This window comes from Canis lupus, chromosome 12 (genome assembly GCF_048164855.1).
Source record: "Canis lupus baileyi chromosome 12, mCanLup2.hap1, whole genome shotgun sequence".
Lineage (NCBI taxonomy): Eukaryota > Metazoa > Chordata > Mammalia > Carnivora > Canidae > Canis > Canis lupus.
The window spans coordinates 33,956,499-33,973,997 of record NC_132849.1 but is presented as its reverse complement, the minus strand read 5'-3'; the positions used below and the strand labels follow the sequence as shown (position 1 = coordinate 33,973,997).

Sequence of the window (17,499 nt, the reverse complement as noted above, 5' to 3'; positions counted from 1 at the left end):
AACAAATAGCCACTTTTTACCCGCTGCCATTTATAGTGAGTGGGTACTGTCTGTTGGAAGACAGTGAGCCATGGATTCACCACTGGTTCCCATTTTTTGGAGCAATGTAAGAGAATGCTCTGTCCATTACTTGAGGCAGAGGGAGTAGACTTGTCCTCTCTGTGTCTAAGGGGCAGAACTAGGAGCAGTGGGTAAGAAGAAGAACTATCTAAAAACGCAGGTACTGGGAACTGGCTGCCTCTTGAGGGAATGGGTTCCCCTGAGTCGAAGCTAGATGACTTGGGTCAGGGATGCTAATGGAAGGGATTCCTGCACCGAGTGGGAAATTGCCCAAGATAAGCACCTGAGATTTGCTTTATCTGTACTTTGGCTTTGTTTTAGATCAATCTGAGTAATCACATCTTTTTAACACCTGGAACAAGAAATTAATATGGCGTTGGGACCTATAATTTTAAAGACTCACCATGTGGAAGACCTGATTTTACCTTTCTGTAGCCCTCCCACCACCCCCCGCCCCCCAGCCCTCGGCACAGTGCTGAGGACTAGCTGTGGACTCTCCAAATTCATGTTGGTTAATTGCTTGCAGTCTTCTTGCACCTTTTGGGGATCCTTCTTAGAGAGTTAAGTGGATCTCCTTCGACCTCTTATCTTTTCTCATAGATCAGTCTCTTCTGCACCAATCACAGTGCTGCCACCAATTCTGCTGCTGTCTTTGTATTTAAAATCTGAAGTGGTATATGAATGGAAGTGAAGGGGGTGCCACACAGATGGCTGCTCCCTCTGGCAGACTTTCCTAGCTTTGAACATCTAGGGTAGGATTGTGAGCACCACCAGGTGATATTTGCTTACTGCCTTGTGTCAGGGTACCATAATAGGTGCTTTGGGACAGGATAAAGAAGCAGCTTGAGTAGTTCTCCTGAGTGTTCTCATGTAAAAACCATGGGAAGTTTGCTCTACTATGCTAAGATAGAGAGGAAGGATAAGAAAGTCCCAGAGTAGCACAGAAAGGTCAGTGGCTCTTAACTCAGATGAGAACACACCATTCTTCTTGGTGGTTAAGCATTCTTTCTTATATGCATGTACTGTATGAGATACTTGTGTAGGAATCATGAATGACATAGTCCCAGCTGTTGTATAGGAACTTGCACTCTGAAGTCAGGCATGTGGACAGGTACAGGGAGGAACCAGAGACATTTAGCTCATTCTCCTCCCATGTGTGGAGAGGTCAGGCCGGCAGCAAGCCGTGTGACTTTAAGAAGTGGTTAATCCTGGGTCTTGGAGCCATGCCACAACCTGGCCTCCGAGGTCCAAAATGGACTAGTGCCAGAAAAGCCACCTGTGTCAAGTTTGGGGTTCGCTGCCTGCCTCCCCCACAGCCCTCTGGAGGCTCATTCCTGTCTACACTGACACACTTTTTGTATCCATAGGGGCTTGTTTGGCTGGTGGCCCCACACACCCAGAGTGCTGCTTCGGGATGAAGCTAGGCATGGAGCCAGATGCAGCAGAAAACCTGAGAAAGGGTTCTCTTCCCTCTGAGGCTGGGAGGGCCGAATGCTCAGACCCACAAGGATTCAAAAGGGAGAGTCAAGTTGACATCATAAAAAAAAAAAAAAAAAAAAGTCCTGAAAAATGCCCAAGATATTTGGGAAAAGGATGATGCTCTGATTATTTCTATCTCAGGCACATTTGTCCTGGGTAGATACCAGGTCACATGTCCCTGAAAGCTGCCCAGAATTGATCAGAATAAAGACTACATATCTGAAGCTTGAAAATGTTAAGCAACTTTAAAAAATTTTAAATGAAGATCCTTAGAAGCCAGGAGCAGACCTAATATGATAGGCTGACGCTGGACTGAACCCTTATCTCTGCCTTTGAGCAGGGATTAAGACAAACCGTCCCGTTCTAGAAGGCTGGATATGGAGGCTGTTTAAGTCTTATATCTAGACTACTCTGAAGTGTGAAGCAAATGCTACTTTATCTATATATATATATAAATCTTGCACTTAGTTTAATAAGTATGCTTGGTTAGGGGTATGGCATGAATGAAGAGGATTATGTAAGACAGTTTAGAGGTAGAGAGTATAGGTGTTCTTTTATTCCCAAATTTGGGGAAGTGGAAGAAAAAGAATATGGCTTCCAAATGATTAATTCTGTTTCCTCACCCATTCTCATTCCCTTTAACGCTTTATACTTATATATCTCAGAGTGTCTCCTTCCTCCTCATCACCCTCCCTGTACCAGTCACATCAAAATCTCTCTCTTTTCTTAAAGACACACACATACAGAATACTTCTACAGGGCCCCATGTAACTGAACATCAGTGAATCCTCTTCTTTTGGTGTCTTACCAGCTGTTTTTGTGTATGCACAGCCTTGGCTGTGGAACCATGTAATAGAAAGGACTACCAAAGAATTTTTTTTTTCATATTTCATTTTTTTTTTTACTACCAAAGAATTAATTGATAATTTATCCCACCTTCTTCTCTACTTCCTCAAAGCCTATTTCAAGTCCTCTCATTTCTTATCTACTGGGGATTCCTCTCTCATTTCCCTACATAACTTCAAAATCAAAGGAGATGATTGAAAGCATAACATTTTAGATGACTTAAACCTCATTACAAATGTTTCTTAATAGATCATTTGAAACCTATCACTAAGTTAAGGAAGGGTCTTTAGTGTACTAAGTTCTGTCTAGCACAAAAGAAGTAAAAGAAATAGTTGTAGTCCATTAGAAGCTTATAGTTCAGATGTAAGGGTAACCGAGCTGAAGGTTTAGTACCTAGAGCATAGTAAGCACTCAACAAACATATAGTAAAAGAATGCTAATTTGTCACCTTGTTGATTACTAGGGCTGACTGGTTTGGGGGACAGGATGGGTGTTGCCCTGCTCCCTTGCCTTTCCATGTGCAGGTTTGCTAAAGCTTTCACAGCAGACAATCTTTCCAATCAGAAAACCAGCCCTTCTTAGGTCAGAGGATTCCAGGGCACTGGATTTTACCCCTGCTCCTTTCCCAGCTCTAAATAAACTTACAAGGCTTATTTGTAGCAAATCTACACTTGTATGATCTACCCAGCTTGTTATTTTCTTTGTCTCTGTGGACTGAGAGGAAGGATGAAGGGCTGAAGGGAATAAAAGCAAATACGGTAGCTCCTTCTCCTAGATTCTGCAAATTATTTCCCAGTAATTTAGGTGTACATTACTTCAAAGCCTAATAGCCACACATTTGGAAGAGTCCAAGTGGCCACATACTATGTAAGCAAGTTAAAATTATCTTTGAAAGGATAAAAACAAGCTTATAGTCATGGCTACAGTAGAATGCTGGATTTTGAAAAGGATTAGCAAGTTAGCCATTAGTTAATTAATAGTTAATATCAGGAAATATAGAGAAATTCACATACTTGGAGACACAGAGAAAGTGATTTGTGAGAAGAGCGGTTAAAAAAAGAAAATACTAAGCTGAGTTTGTGGACTTTGAAAACTAGACAGGGCGATTTTGGCATTTGTTTCAGAAATGGGAACGCAACTGGTGAAGATTTCTGTGGTCCTTGGGGCTGGTGGTGACATCAAAGCTTTCCCATTTCCAGGTAAACACTAAACAGTTGCATGTTGGAACCATCAAAGTATAACATACTGGGTTTTGGAGAGATCAGATGTAGCTAAGAGGGGAAATGTGAGGTAAAGATTTTAAGTTTTGGCTAATGATTTTCTGATGAGAAACTGCCGTAAGGGGGAACCATTCAGAAGAAACACCACCAGATTAAAATCTTGCTTCCTATTTCCCACCCCAAAATATAGGCATTCCTAGCTTTCTGAATAGCAGAAGATATGGAAAAAGAATGAAATTGTCAAAAATATATCTTCCTAACATTTTGGGCACAACTGTACTACTCAGGGATGATTTGAACTGTAGGTAGGTGGGAATTCTGAGTTGAGAGGAGGTGTGGAGTCTTAGGGTGGGGCAGGTGGAGGCTCTCTTTCAAGGCAGAGTTGGGGGGGGGGCTTCTGAAAGGGAAAAGGACTTTCACCTCACCAGATAAGATAGAATCTTATCTCATGAGTACCCAGACGGACTGGTGTTGAGAGAAAGAATAGTTTTTCCTCTATGCACTGTGATGTAGTGGAAAAGTGCTTCTTCCTGAATGAAAGTAGAAAACATGGTGGGCAGCTCTGGCTTCATCTGTGACACCAAGCATCAGGAATGAATAGTATTAAAAAAAAAAAAAAATCCAGTCAGTCATCAGGTTTCCAGACATCAAGATTTTAGTCTTTGTGTGGATCCAACTTCTTTCCTTGAATAATATAAAGGGATGTTTGCATTCTGCCCAATTAATTCAGTAAGTGATAGAGTCACAATTAACTTATCTAACAACAACAATTAGGACTTGTAGCATACCAAAGATAGTGAAAGAATTTATCCTTCTTTTGTGGATAGTGGAAGCATGCCTGATTCTCCCTCAGCATATGGAGAACCTGTTCAGTTGTATAGGAGCTTTGGACAAAGAACTTCATGTCTAATGTCACTTCCATACATCCTGCATGAGGTCTTCTGATATTGGTCTTAGTCACTGGGCTAGTTTTACTCATTCTAGCTCAGAGTTTAAGTTAGCCAAAGGGCCCCAGCCTAGCTTATCAGAGGTTATTTCCAGAAAGCCTCCTCCCTCCAGGGACTTCTGACATGAACAAACTGGAGAAGGTGCAGAGCTGGAATGGATTACCCAACTGGCTTAACCAAGATAAAGGAAGAATGCACCCTCGACTGGGGACTCAATTGGACTGATTTGAGTTGTTGACTATTGATTGATTGGGCTTGGTCTCCTTTGTGGTGGTTGAGATAATAGAATCTCCTCAATCTGACTACTGTACTAATTTCTGCATTCTACCAAATGTAGCATATATGTGTGGTTGGCTTCAATAAATCTTTCATTTAAAAATGAAAACAAGTAAAAGCAAGAGTTTGTAATGTAATGCCCAAATTCAGTAATGGCCCTTGATAGATAACCTTGATTGAGAACAATGAATTCCATCCATTTTAATTTAAGGGCCTTGGTAATTTGTGGAATAGTTGCTGGGTTGAATCAAAAATAAGATTTCCTAAATTTTCTGAGCTTTTGTTTCCCCTTTACAATGTTATACACAATATCTTACACTAACATACACAGTTGTCACAATTGTCTCCATAAAGCATTAGAAAGATATTCTCTTTATATTCGTTGCAAATTTTAGTTACACATGTGCTGAGTCATGAAATTGAAGGAAAGTAAAAATTATTCCAGATCTAAAAGGCAATTGTTTTACAAATGCAAAACAATTTGGATAGATAAAATATCTGAAAACAAAACCAAATCAACCTGTACTTTATCTGTGTGCTGAGATTTTAGGTCCAGTGGATCAGAATACAGGGAAAAAACTAATGAGAATCCCTCAATGGATCCTTCACCCACCAAACAAGATTTCTTCAGAAACCGACTTGCTCTTGCAAATGACCTTGACCAAGGAACAGCTGTGTAAAACATACTTAAAGTTGTATTGTCAAGTGGTAAGATGAGGATAAAAAGCTTGTATATATCTGTGTAGGAATATATATATATATATATATATATATACACACATATATATATTGATGTATAAATCCCTGAGGAAAACTAATATAAATACTTACATATGAAACTAAATCAACATACAAGACATTGAAGAGATGAAGATTAGTCTATGGTTGAGAGCTGGCTTTTTGAACCTCAACACTTGGGAAAAGGGAAATGAAGACTTTTCACAGCATTACAGAAACACAATAAATTTGGAGGAAAATAAATATTTGTAAGAACAAAAACTTCCAACTTGAAGTCATTCCCCCAGTATAATATTGAGCATGTAACATGGATGTGAATTTTATGCTTCCTAGGCATTTACCTTATGAATTCATTCCAGTGCTCTTAGGCTAATACACATGGTGTTAGGGGCCAGGTCTGTCTTGCCATATATCTTCCAAAAACTCCAAGGCATACCTAAAGGCAAAGGATCAATTAACAAAGTTATATTTTACATGTTGCCAATCTGAGTTGTGGAGTATTTGTGCTTAAACCATGATATAGAAGGTTCAAAGCATATAGACACATTGATCTCCAAACAGGAAGAGAACCCTGAGAGTAGTATTTCTTTTGTTCTGTTGTTATGAAAATCAGTACAGGGACCAATGATATCTCTCAAAACTGGGAGGCCAAAGAAATATTTTCCCTCATGGGGATTATGCTGTAGATGAGAACAGTTCAGAGTCTATGTGTTACTGAGTATTCAGGATTTAAAGATCCACTAGTGATCCTGAATGTCACAAACACTCATGAACAGATAGATTGGGGGGAAAAGCACTTATTAAGCTACATCTTCTCTTTAAAAAGACTTTCTTCAGTCTGGAAAGAAGATGGCAACATCAGTGCTTTAATGGCTCACACACATGGGTTGCTACAAAACACCAGGTCAGAATGAAAACTACGGCTGGCAGTTCTTTTTCTGTTTTCCAGAAGTAAGCTGTAAAAAAAACAAAAACAAAAAACAGTTTTTATAGCTCAGACAGGGGAATCATTGCAATGAGGCTTGCCTGGGTATGGGGTACTAAAATGTGCTTTGTTTCCACATGGATATGTCCAAGATGGTCCACATCCTTGACATGCCCCAAATGTAAGAATAATAGAAAAAAATTAGGTCTCTCTTCCCAGGCAGTTGTCTGTAATGAATTGGAGGCATTTGGTTACAGCTTATTCAAAATCTTGGTACTCAAACCAACTTTCTTTAGAGGGTGTTCCTCTAGGAATGTGCTGTATGATAGATTTGGGGGAAGTTTAGCTTCTGAGTGTTGTAGGTTTTCTTCTACTTGTCTGATGGTTAATTAGGAACTCATCCATTAGCATTTTGAACAATAGGAGGTCTGGAGCACTTAAAAGATCGCTTCCAAGTTTGGAATATTTGGAATATTTCCAATATTTAAGTGTAAGCCAAGCTTTTCATTTTCCTGAAGTTAATGAACTCCTTTGAAGTTCCAGTTTCTCTCTATTAGTAGGCCAAAGGTGGTTTGGGTGCAATGCCTGAAAGCACAACACAGAACTGACTGGATGTGGAAAGTGAAGTACAAATCACAGTCTTTTAAGTAAAGTGTAAAAACAATAACATTTCTTTCTCCTTCATAATGTTGATCATATAAATGATAGATTCCTGGGAAGGTTTCAAAAGCATCACACACCTCGCAAAGGATAACATCCTTTGAAAAAATCTTGATGTTACATCGGTAGCATAACTCAATTTTGTTGTGTCTTATGAAACTAGCATATAAAATTAGTAATAATTAGTGCTGCTACTCTCTGGGTCTCCATCACTCGATATCTGGATTTTTCTGGTAGCTTTCTGACTGTCCCCAAGTACTGTCTGTTCCCATCAATCCTACACATCTCTAACACATTAATATTTCCCAATGCTGGATTGTATGATACTCTTTGTTCTTATTGTCTACAAATTCTGAACTCCTTGACTTGACATTCAGGGCTGTCTCTCCAGTATGGCTCCAAATCTTCTCTTTGGCTGCCATCTCCCGTTTTATAGGCCTGCTGGACCACGTGTATCAGCAAAGCTGGGCTTTTATTGCTTGCTAGTGAGCCTTGAACCTTGCTTCATGCCTTTTTCCTAGCCTCTTTCCTCTCTGCTGGTCTTCAAGGTCCAGTTTAAGTCCCTCATCTTTTTGTGATCTCCTGTGTTGTAACATGTCTGTCTTTTGATATATTTTATCTTGTCTTCCCAAGAAGAATGTAAGTCCCTTCAAGGACAGGAACTATGACGTATCTTTGTAAATTCCTTTCCACTTCTAGAATAGTGTAGAGTAGACTACAGGGAATAAAATCTATTCATAATTTGACAAAGAGCTTCAGGATTGTCATTTTACCTTCCCGCCTTTCATTTTTTTTAAAAGAAAAATACCAATCACAAAGGAAATAAAATACAGTTGTCTTCAGAAGCACTTTTTGCTTAAAGGCAGAAGGCGCCACTGCCACTTTCACAGCATCTAGAGTTAGAAAACATCTCTCCACTTAAAAAAAAAAGTTTGCTACTTTTTTCTGTGTTGTCCTGGCTCATTTCATAATCTTTCTACATAGTATTGTAAATCGACAGTGGAGATAGGATCTTTAATAATATTTCTTAATGACATTTAATATAATGCTGGATTAAGGATGAAGTCAGGGTGAGAAGGAGGTTTGCAGTTCCTACATCTGTGAGCTCCAGTCTCCTGGAGAAGTACAGTTTACAGGAGACTATAGCTGTCTTCTGGAAGTCTCTGGGTTCATAAGCAGAAAGAAACATTCCACCAGGAGATGAGGTGGATGTTTTCACGCAGGTTGGGAGTGGCAACAGGTCCCTTCTGCAGCCTGCTGTGGTTTGTGTACAAGCCCGAGCAAGGATTCCCCTGCTTTTCTGACTCCCAAAGTGGAACCTTGTAGAACCAGGGATTTGTGGAGCAGCACTCTAGGGTTCTCTGTAGTGGGTTGTTTGATCATGTGACAAATAGTTAAAACCTGTTGGAGGTTTGAAAGTAGAATGTTTCTTGCTTGCCCAGGGAAAACCATTTGAGTAGTGCTTTCTATAGAACTTCATGTCTCATTTGCTTACCTTCTTCAAGTCTTTACTATTATGTTACTTTTGCCATGAGGGCACTTGTAAAAATTCAGGTTCCTGGATACTAGCTCAGTCCCACTTTATTGAAATATTTGTGAGTGAGGCCCAGGCACCTGCATTTTAAATGCATTCGGGTGATTCTTTGCCCTACCAAAATTTTAGGGCCATTACATCTTAGACCAATAAATTGATCTTAGTATGTAAGCTTCGGCACGCAGATTTTATCCATAGATGGAAATTTAGGACAGAATAAAGAATTGATTACACTTATCTTGAGATACAGAAAGTTGATAGTTCATCAAAATCCAAATGAATCTTTCTGAATTCTTAAATTTATCATCTGTGACCTTTACTATCACATACAGTAATATTTTGGTTAAAATATACATATACACAGGATTAGTGTTCTTTATAATAAATTGACAAAATTGATTGTATAGTCCAGATAATTGCATGCACTTAGGAAAACAATAAAATGAATGTCTTATATTAAGTTGTATAATAAAATTAAATCTAGTTTCCAGACTAAACTTTCTCTTGAAATATCACCATTGATAATTTTCTTCCCAAGCCTAAACAGTAATGCTTTTGGGACACTTCGGATTCTCATAGCCTAAAAGTTGATTTAGCATGAAGATGTGACTGTAGCGCTCTCAGCATCTGAGCATCCTGGTATGTATGGAATATGGGCCAGTAAGTCTCACAGTGGTGGGGACAGGGTGAGGGAAAAGGGACATGATATATACTCTTTCAAAAAAGGAAATGAGTTAACAAAAGAGGTTGAGAAAATTGATGAGGACCTATATATTTTAAGGGAAAAAATAGAAATTGTTGTGTAATACTAGACCTAAATTTTAAACATATGTATAAGAATATACGATATGATTTAGGTAATGCTGAAAATATTATTTTTGGAGGTTGTCAGAACTGCAAAATAGTCAAGATTTTTCTACCCAAGTAACTTATTTTCCAAAACTTGTTTTCAGAGAGCTTATGCATGATCTTGGTAAGTCATCTAAACTCCTTTCTTATCTATAAACTAGATTTTTTTCTCCCCTCTTGCCTCGTTCCCTTCAGAGGTAATTGTATTAAATGCTCATAATTCTTAGCAGGAAAACAACGTATTGTGTTTCTTCCTCATGTCCATAAAGCTGATTATCTGAAGACAGTGGTCTCTACTGTAGAGGTCTGTTGTTGGATACCATCTGTGTTTCTAAGTGGGTTGTTTCCATTCAGCCCTAGGCCACATCCCCTCTCCTTATTATCACATTTTCCAGGTGGGGCAAATGCTTTAGCATACAAGCATGCTCTTATTTCTTCCATTTTTTAAGCAAAAGATATCTTGACTGTTGTAGCTATGCCTTATATCTCTGCTTACCTTTCTAGTAAAACTTGAGTGAGGAAACTTGCTCCAGTTCTCTCCTCCCATTGTTTATTAGACTCACTTGGCCTGTACCACTCCCCTCAACTGGCTGTGTCCAGTTTATCACTGACTTTCACTTGCTAAATGAATAGTCCACTCTCTCTATCAAATAGTATTTGACATGCTTGTCACCTCTTCCTTCTGAAATACTACTACTACTACTACTAATTTACTAGTCTTCAAGGGCACAACATACTCTTGGGTTACATCTTTCTTTATTGGCAATTCCTTCTTAGTCAATTTGCTGGTTCTGCTTTCTCCTCCCTCTCTTATCAGAGTGGCCTGGGGGCTCTCCTTTACTTAGATCTCTTCTTTTTCCATTTTGTACTTACCTTCTTTGGTGATCATATCCAGTCTGCTAGCTTTAAAATATGATCTTTATGAAAGTGACTCCCAAATTTATAGCCTCAGCCCAGACACCTGTCAGAGGTCCGACATAGTTATATTTATTGAACTTAATATGTCTGAGCCTGCTTCATCACTACCTTCCCACCTCAGTTAATGGTAACTTTGTCCTTTAGTTGCTCAGACCAAAAGCCTTGAAGTCATCCTTGACAATTCTGTTTCTTTTTTTTTAATTCCTTTTTTTTTTTTAAAAAGATTTATTTATTTATTTGAGAGAGAGAATGCATGCACAAGGACTGGGAAGGGGCGGAGGGATAAGCAGACTCCCTGCTGAGCACGGAGCCTGTTGCAGGGCTTGTTCTAAGGACCTTGAGATCATGACCTGAGCCGAAGTCAGATGCTTAACCAACTGAGCCACCCAGGCACCCTGACAATTCTGTTTCTTAACCCCATGTTCAGCCTCTCAGCAAATTGGCCATCTCTGACCACTTGTCACCACCTGCACTGCTCTCACCTTGACCAAGCTAGCCTTCCCACTCCCACTCTTGACCCCTGATTGTTCTCAACATGGTCAGAGTGAACCTCTGCTCAAACGCTCTATGAGCTCCTTTTCTAAGAGAAGCCAAAGTCATTAAAAGTGATCTGGCCCCTGTTAAACCTCTGATGGCATCTCCTATTCTGCCTACATTCATTCCTCTCCAGGCACAAGTAGCCTCGCTATTCTTCAGATGTTCCACGTATGCTCCTGCTGCTGGGCTTCTCAACCGGCCTTTCCCTGTGACTGGGCATGTTCTCTTCCTCAGACACTTGCATGTCTCCTTCCTTCATCTCTTTCAAGTCTTTTCTCACATGCAATCTTCTCTCTGAGCTGACTCTGATCATCTCATTTAATATATTCTACCCCATCCCCTACATTCCTAGTCACCTTGTCTTTTTTTGTTGTTGTTCATAGCAGTTACAACATTCTTATGTATTTCTTATTGTCTACATCTCACTAGATTATGAATCTTATGATGGTACAGATTTTTGTTTTGTTCATTGCTATATTCCTAACATCAGAAGTATACCTGGAACAGTAAATATTTGTTGAATAGTCAGATGGGCCCTATGAAATGCTTATAATGTGGTCATTTAAAAGCAATTGAAATGATAGTAACATCAAAGGAAACTGGATAGTAAAGAATCAAGAAGTTATGGGAACTTCAGAATGAAATAGCAACCTCTTAAAAAAAGATACCTACAAGCAGGCAAACTTTGAAAACATATCCCTCATAACTTTAGTTATCTTTATTAAGCATTCTATTCTGTAAAAGGCATTGGGCTTCACACATTTTTACATTCTGTAGTTCATCATGAATGACCTTACACTTAAAAAATTCTTTACAGAGTATAACCATAAACTGTTATCTTTTTATGTTAAGCCTAGAAAGAATTGCTAAACGTCAGGTTGCCACATTCCAACAGGTCTTGGTAAGACTTGTCTGTCCAGGAACTGTGATATCTGAAAACTTTTATGGAATACAAGTGCCTCCCTCAGCCCTTTGAAACTTCATCCAGGTGACATCCAAGGTCACTAAGGTACTGATTTTCATCCCAAGGGTCTCCCAGTCACTATAGTCAGAGGGGCTTGATACAGGAGGAAATCCTGAATTTTCTCTGTATGATGATAGAGGAAAAAGTACGTCCAAAGCAAGACTATGATAAAGAACAAACTATTTTCTCTATGGAGAGCACAAGCTAAAATAATGGTGATGGATGCTGAAAGGAGTGCTTTCTAAAATAAATACATACAGAAAGAATACACTTGTGGACTATGTAAGGCATTTTTCTTTATTATTTTTCGGTTTATCTTAGTAATGCCAGAAAAATAACAGCCATTATTTTCACTTTAAATGCAAACCGAATAATACTGCACACAGAGTACAAAGATTACCTACGAACGTGGTTAGGTACAAAGGCCATATTAGATGTATAGACTGCACTTTGTTTTTTTTACATCAGAGTAAGACTGACAGAGCAATTTTTTTGACGATTATTTTAGCAAATACCGTGCTACTAAACAAAGGCAAATACATACACACACACACACACACACACACACACACACACATACACACACAAACACGTTTCTACTAAAGTTATACATGTCACTTTGACAAAGGCTTCTTCTCTGGTGAGTTTCACCAGATATTTGCACCCCAAGGTCCCCTGCCCTGATCCCGCCCCCAAATGCTGACTTGATCTGAAGAAAAAAATTAGAGATGTTCTTAATTAAAGGCACATTTGGCAGCTACTGAAAATGGCATGCATCTGGCACAGGTGCACTCTCCCTAAAGCCATACCACGTGACTTCCATCCTATGCATCTTGTTTCTTTGAATGATAGTCTAATGTGATCCACCTTCAGCTAACTTGATTTATAATTTTGCAGCAGTTGGCTACTTAATGCACTATTTTCATTAAAGGCAAAAGGGAAATTTGCTCAGAGTTGACAGAAAATGCACTTTACGGTGTCAAAAATGGAAAATAAGGCATGAAATTTACAAAATAAGTTACAAGTGCTTTTGTTTAGATTTAACATATAGACTTCATGCTTCTTAACTAGAGCTCAAAATATTTCATTGGCTCATGTATTAGGGATCATGAAATGATTTTTAGTAATGAGATGTTTCAAAAGAAAAATATTGAATAAATAAACTTAAGTCATCACTTTCCCTTATAAATAATTCTACTGCATAATTCTTTCAGCCAAACAGATATTCACCTTGTTGCTTTTACTGGTAAAGATGAATGTGCAACAGGACCTACACTTGTACAGCGGTCATACAGTGTAAGTTAAAAGAATAAGTGAATCTAACAATGGCAGCAGAATACCAAGAAATAAATGGTTAAGTTTCTTTCTAAATCTGGAGGAAACAAAAGGTTTTCCTCAATATATACAACACTAACAAATTGGGAACCTCTCCCTCCTCCATTTCCATGATTTGTTTTGCTGAGCCACTTAAAACTGAATTTAAGCTATCATTAAAAGGATGAAATACATGACTAAAGTAAGCTAAACTTAAGATTTAAGATCATGGTCGTAGATACCAAGTAAGTTTTAGTTTGTGTAACTTTTAATTTATGAAAAAAAAAAAACCATTAAGGAAGAATTCAAAACCATAATATACCCTCAAGTGAAACAATACTTGTTCACTAGACTGTTGTGTTGATTGTAGTATCATTAGTGTGGCATGCTTTTTCCTAAATTCAGATCCATTAAAACATTCTTGAGCTGTTAGAGCATAGTAACCTACTAAACATGTAATGTGAAACCCAACAGCCTTTAATTAAGCAAACTTTTAATGTTTGTGTATTTCCTGATAATTTGTACTTTTGAAATACATTAGGAGGGCTGGGAACAGTCAATTATCTGTCTTTCAATAAACTTAGAAACATATTACTTATCTGTTCCTGTTTTAAAAAGTGCTTAGATGTGAAAATTCTCCCTTTCTGTTGTTATAATCAGCCCACTTAATTCAACCTTGAAATATTTTTGTGCTCCAAAGATAATGAAACTTCTAAGAACATCTCCATTTCTAAAAGAAATGTCCCGTATTTTGGATTGTGGTTTATAAATAGTCATGCTGCCCTATCTTGTAATGTACTGGATTCAAAAGCAGAATTGAGTGGTGATGCATTTCTCTTCTTAGCCACTTCTTGTCCCTGAATAAGTATATTTTAGTTACTACAAAGAATAAATTTGTCGGCTAGTTCACATATGAAGAAGGCAAGGATAGTTTTCTCACCTCTCTTTAAGGGCCTCCAATGGAAAGGTTTCTAATCCGTTACCACTGCAGAAAATATTTTTACCCAAATGTCAACTTTAGAATAAAAATATCCTCTATCCACAATGCTGATGCACAGTGAAGTGGTCTCCTAGAACCACTGGGGGTAGAAGAATGGTTCCCTTCGGGAGAATCATGACTAGAAACCAAATCTGAACTTTTCCTCTATACATGATCAAGTGAGTTGAAAAGCCTTGCTGAAGGCTGACACACTGGCCAGGGAGATTGTGAATGGGCTCCCATGTGACTTCTCAGGCTCGCATTTGAAATGAGGTGGGATAATCCAAGAGAAGTGATCAGTAAGACATAGAAAGGGAAATCGTAGGGAAAATGAGGCTGTTCTAATAAAAAGTCATGAGGGATTCTGGAATGTGCACTAGGATTAATTGTAGCAGCTCTAGTAAGTAGGCGTAGATAAACACTTGTTGAATGAATGGTCTTATGAACACTTTGTGTACACGAGTAGATTTGAAATTAATTTTGGAGGAGACTTTTAAAAGGAGACATTTTACAGATAGAAAAATGGCTACCATAATAGGAATGGTACAAATATTAAACAAAAAAAGATTCAACTCTAACAAATAAGAAAGGATATGATAGGATGGATTGTTTAATGATGATGCAATCAACATTCTAGTCTTAAAGGACTATATACTGTAATACTGGTGAAGTACATTTAATGCTCTAATAAAGATCACAGGAAATTATTAAAGTACTAGGTTTCCACCATGATGCAGCACTTCTAAAAATGTCTCTAATGGCATGGTTAACAGAATTGCTGAGATGTTGCTTCATTATTCTGAAGACACATGCAGACACTGATGACTCTCTAATGATGGAACACTGCACAATTCACAGACATTGTAGTAGAGATTAATAAAACGTTTTCTCTTCGACAAATTGCATGCATTTCAGTCACAGTATTGGTTAGACTCAGATCAGTACATATGCTTAATGAATAATCCATATTATGATACTAATGATGTAGGTAGATGTTCTATTATGAATAGAGCAAAGACCTCAAGCAAGGTAGAATGTTTAATATAACAATCTGTATACATGTTGCCTAGGAAATTAAAAAACAAAGTTCTGCTTAAAATACCCATTCTAGTCTAACCAAATTTTTTCCTACATGCCAAACTGTAACTTTAGATCATTCTTTAAGATGAAATACATACATCCAGAACTAGAAACCACGGCGTACCGCAATACGTGCTTTTATGCTTAGTGTTTGCATGTGATGTGTGTGTGTGTGTGTTTCAACTGAAAGAAATAAGAATCAACCATTTTCTCCATATAATAATTTAATATATGCCAGTCAAACAAAGTATTTGTATCTTTATTCAATTAAATTAAAACAGACCTGCCAGGTTTATTATATAACATTCACTATATACACATGATTTCAGCAATGCAAGGTAATTCTAGATATGCTGATTACTCAACTATCAGTAAAACATGAATGGTGTCAGTGATGCCCAGCAAGTGGTTCTTTTCACACTGGGTGACTACATTTCCAGAGTATGGTTAGAGGGACAGCTATGAGCCATGACATGGATTACCAGTAAACTTTTGTGGGAGAAGGGGGGAAAATAACAATCTAGCATAGATTAACAGTCTCCTAAATGTAAATCGTATACATGACAGTTACATTTTTTAAAAAGTTCTTCTGTCATGTTAATGACACAAAACTTATCTGGTTTGAAGGCAACACCACCATGTTTTGTTTGTGTAGGGAGGGTGGGGGAATGCTCTTAAAATTAGTATAATTACTCCTAAAAAGAGAGACAGAGAGAGAGAGAGAGAGAGAGAGAGAGAAAGAAAGAAAGAAAGAAAGAAAGAAAGAAAGAAAAGAAAAGAAAAGAAAAGAAAAGAAAGAAAAGAAAGAAGAAAAAGAAAAAGGAAGGAAAGAAAAAGAAAAGAGAAAAGAAAAGAAAAAAGGAAGGAAGGAAGGAAGGAAGAAAGACAAAGTACCTCTTTGGTGAAGCCTTGGTACCCATTCACTTCACTGTAATAATCTGTAAACAGGACTGTGGCACAGTGCTGGGCCTTGACGCCAACAAGGTCAGGCAGCACAGCCACTCCTCACAGTCCTTTGAATGATTTTTAAGAAAATATTCTAAAGTAGGATGAGTAAAAGCAAAGGAAAACAAAGGAGATATGAAGATCCCTGTTTAAGATTTCTTTTTAAAAAGTGCATACTTTGAATTACAAAAACTGTCATCATGTGGGCCTGCTGGACACTAGACTGTGTTTTCCATCCCTTTAATGATAAAGATCAATTCACAAAAAGAGGACCCCTGCCTATAGGCTAGAAACAGTCCCTTCACTTGATTTTCAGGTGAAATCAGTTGTCCAATTCCTCTAGATCAGTCTTTCCATATTCTGAACGAATACCATTTTCATGTTCTAATTACGTCTAGGTTCAAGTTCATTGTCTCATACTGCATCCCGAAGGAGAGGCGTTAGTGTTTGGAGTTGTCATTTTAACTCCTCAGTGCTGGCACATTCAGTGCCCTCTATTGCCAGCCATGGAGCTGGGGCTAGGAAACGTCCATCCCAGAACAGAGAAACTCAGGAAGAATGGGCATTCTCCAACAGGGGTGGTCCATCTCTGTGCACAGATGGGTGTGTGTGCTCCCTTTTATAAGTTTTCGGAGGGAGTTTAGGGATATGTTGGGAAGTGCTTTGTCGTGGAGGAACAGGCGGCCCAGTGACTGAAGGAAGGTCCGCTTCTTGTGTCAATGGTGGTGATGGCAGATGCCTTCTCGTGCCATGGGGAGAAGGTGTTTGAGGAGGAGGTGGTGTAAAAGGGGAAGGGCTGTTTGGGAAGAAGGCATTGCCATGATCACTTTTTTTGCCCAGAGGGGGAGGCTGGAGATGTAGTGGTGAGCTGGAGAAAACATCAGGTGTCCTCACAGGTTCTCGTGGTGGTAATAAGGGAGGGCTCTCAGGAGGGTCTGATATAGAGGTCCGGTCTGATATTGAATATCGCGGTGAATAGGCTTTTGATGTGGGCTGCCTAGGAGGAATTGCTGGGGGGCTGTCCAAATGCTTAGACATAATCTGACACAAATGAGAAAAAGAATAAAACACAAATTTATTAATAATTGATGTAGTACCACAAACATATTATGAATTAAGTTGGGGTTTTCAAAAACACAACTGGTAGAGCCCTGGGTATGGTTCAGGGGGTTTTGCCATATGTTTTAAATGAGGGTTTAATACCAATTTGTTAAGATTTTTTTTTTCT

The 17,499-nt window shown here is 38.5% G+C and overlaps 2 protein-coding genes across 6 annotated transcripts in view; one reads left to right on the top strand and one right to left on the bottom strand.

The window, feature by feature from the left end:
• ARHGEF33 (Rho guanine nucleotide exchange factor 33) overlaps positions 1-17,314 on the top strand; it is an 86,636-nt gene extending 69,322 nt beyond the window's left edge. Inside the window, exons 18-19 of one of the 4 annotated variants that reach the window (XM_072770442.1) lie at positions 3,510-3,584; positions 5,379-5,554. In XM_072770442.1, the coding sequence (XP_072626543.1) occupies positions 3,510-3,561 (52 nt within the window). In that variant the 3' untranslated portion in view covers positions 3,562-3,584; positions 5,379-5,554. Of the gene's footprint in view, positions 1-3,509; positions 4,947-5,378 lie in introns of those variants that run through there. The other 3 variants (XM_072770443.1, XM_072770439.1, XM_072770440.1) reach the window with 3 other exon arrangements.
• The window catches only part of SOS1 (SOS Ras/Rac guanine nucleotide exchange factor 1), a 140,015-nt gene continuing 137,354 nt past the window's right edge, over positions 14,839-17,499 (bottom strand). For both annotated transcript variants that reach the window (XM_072770432.1, XM_072770433.1), the window contains one exon: positions 14,839-17,312. In XM_072770432.1, coding sequence (XP_072626533.1) covers positions 16,821-17,312 — 492 coding nt within the window. In that variant the 3' untranslated portion in view covers positions 14,839-16,820. The remainder of the gene's footprint in view (positions 17,313-17,499) is intronic.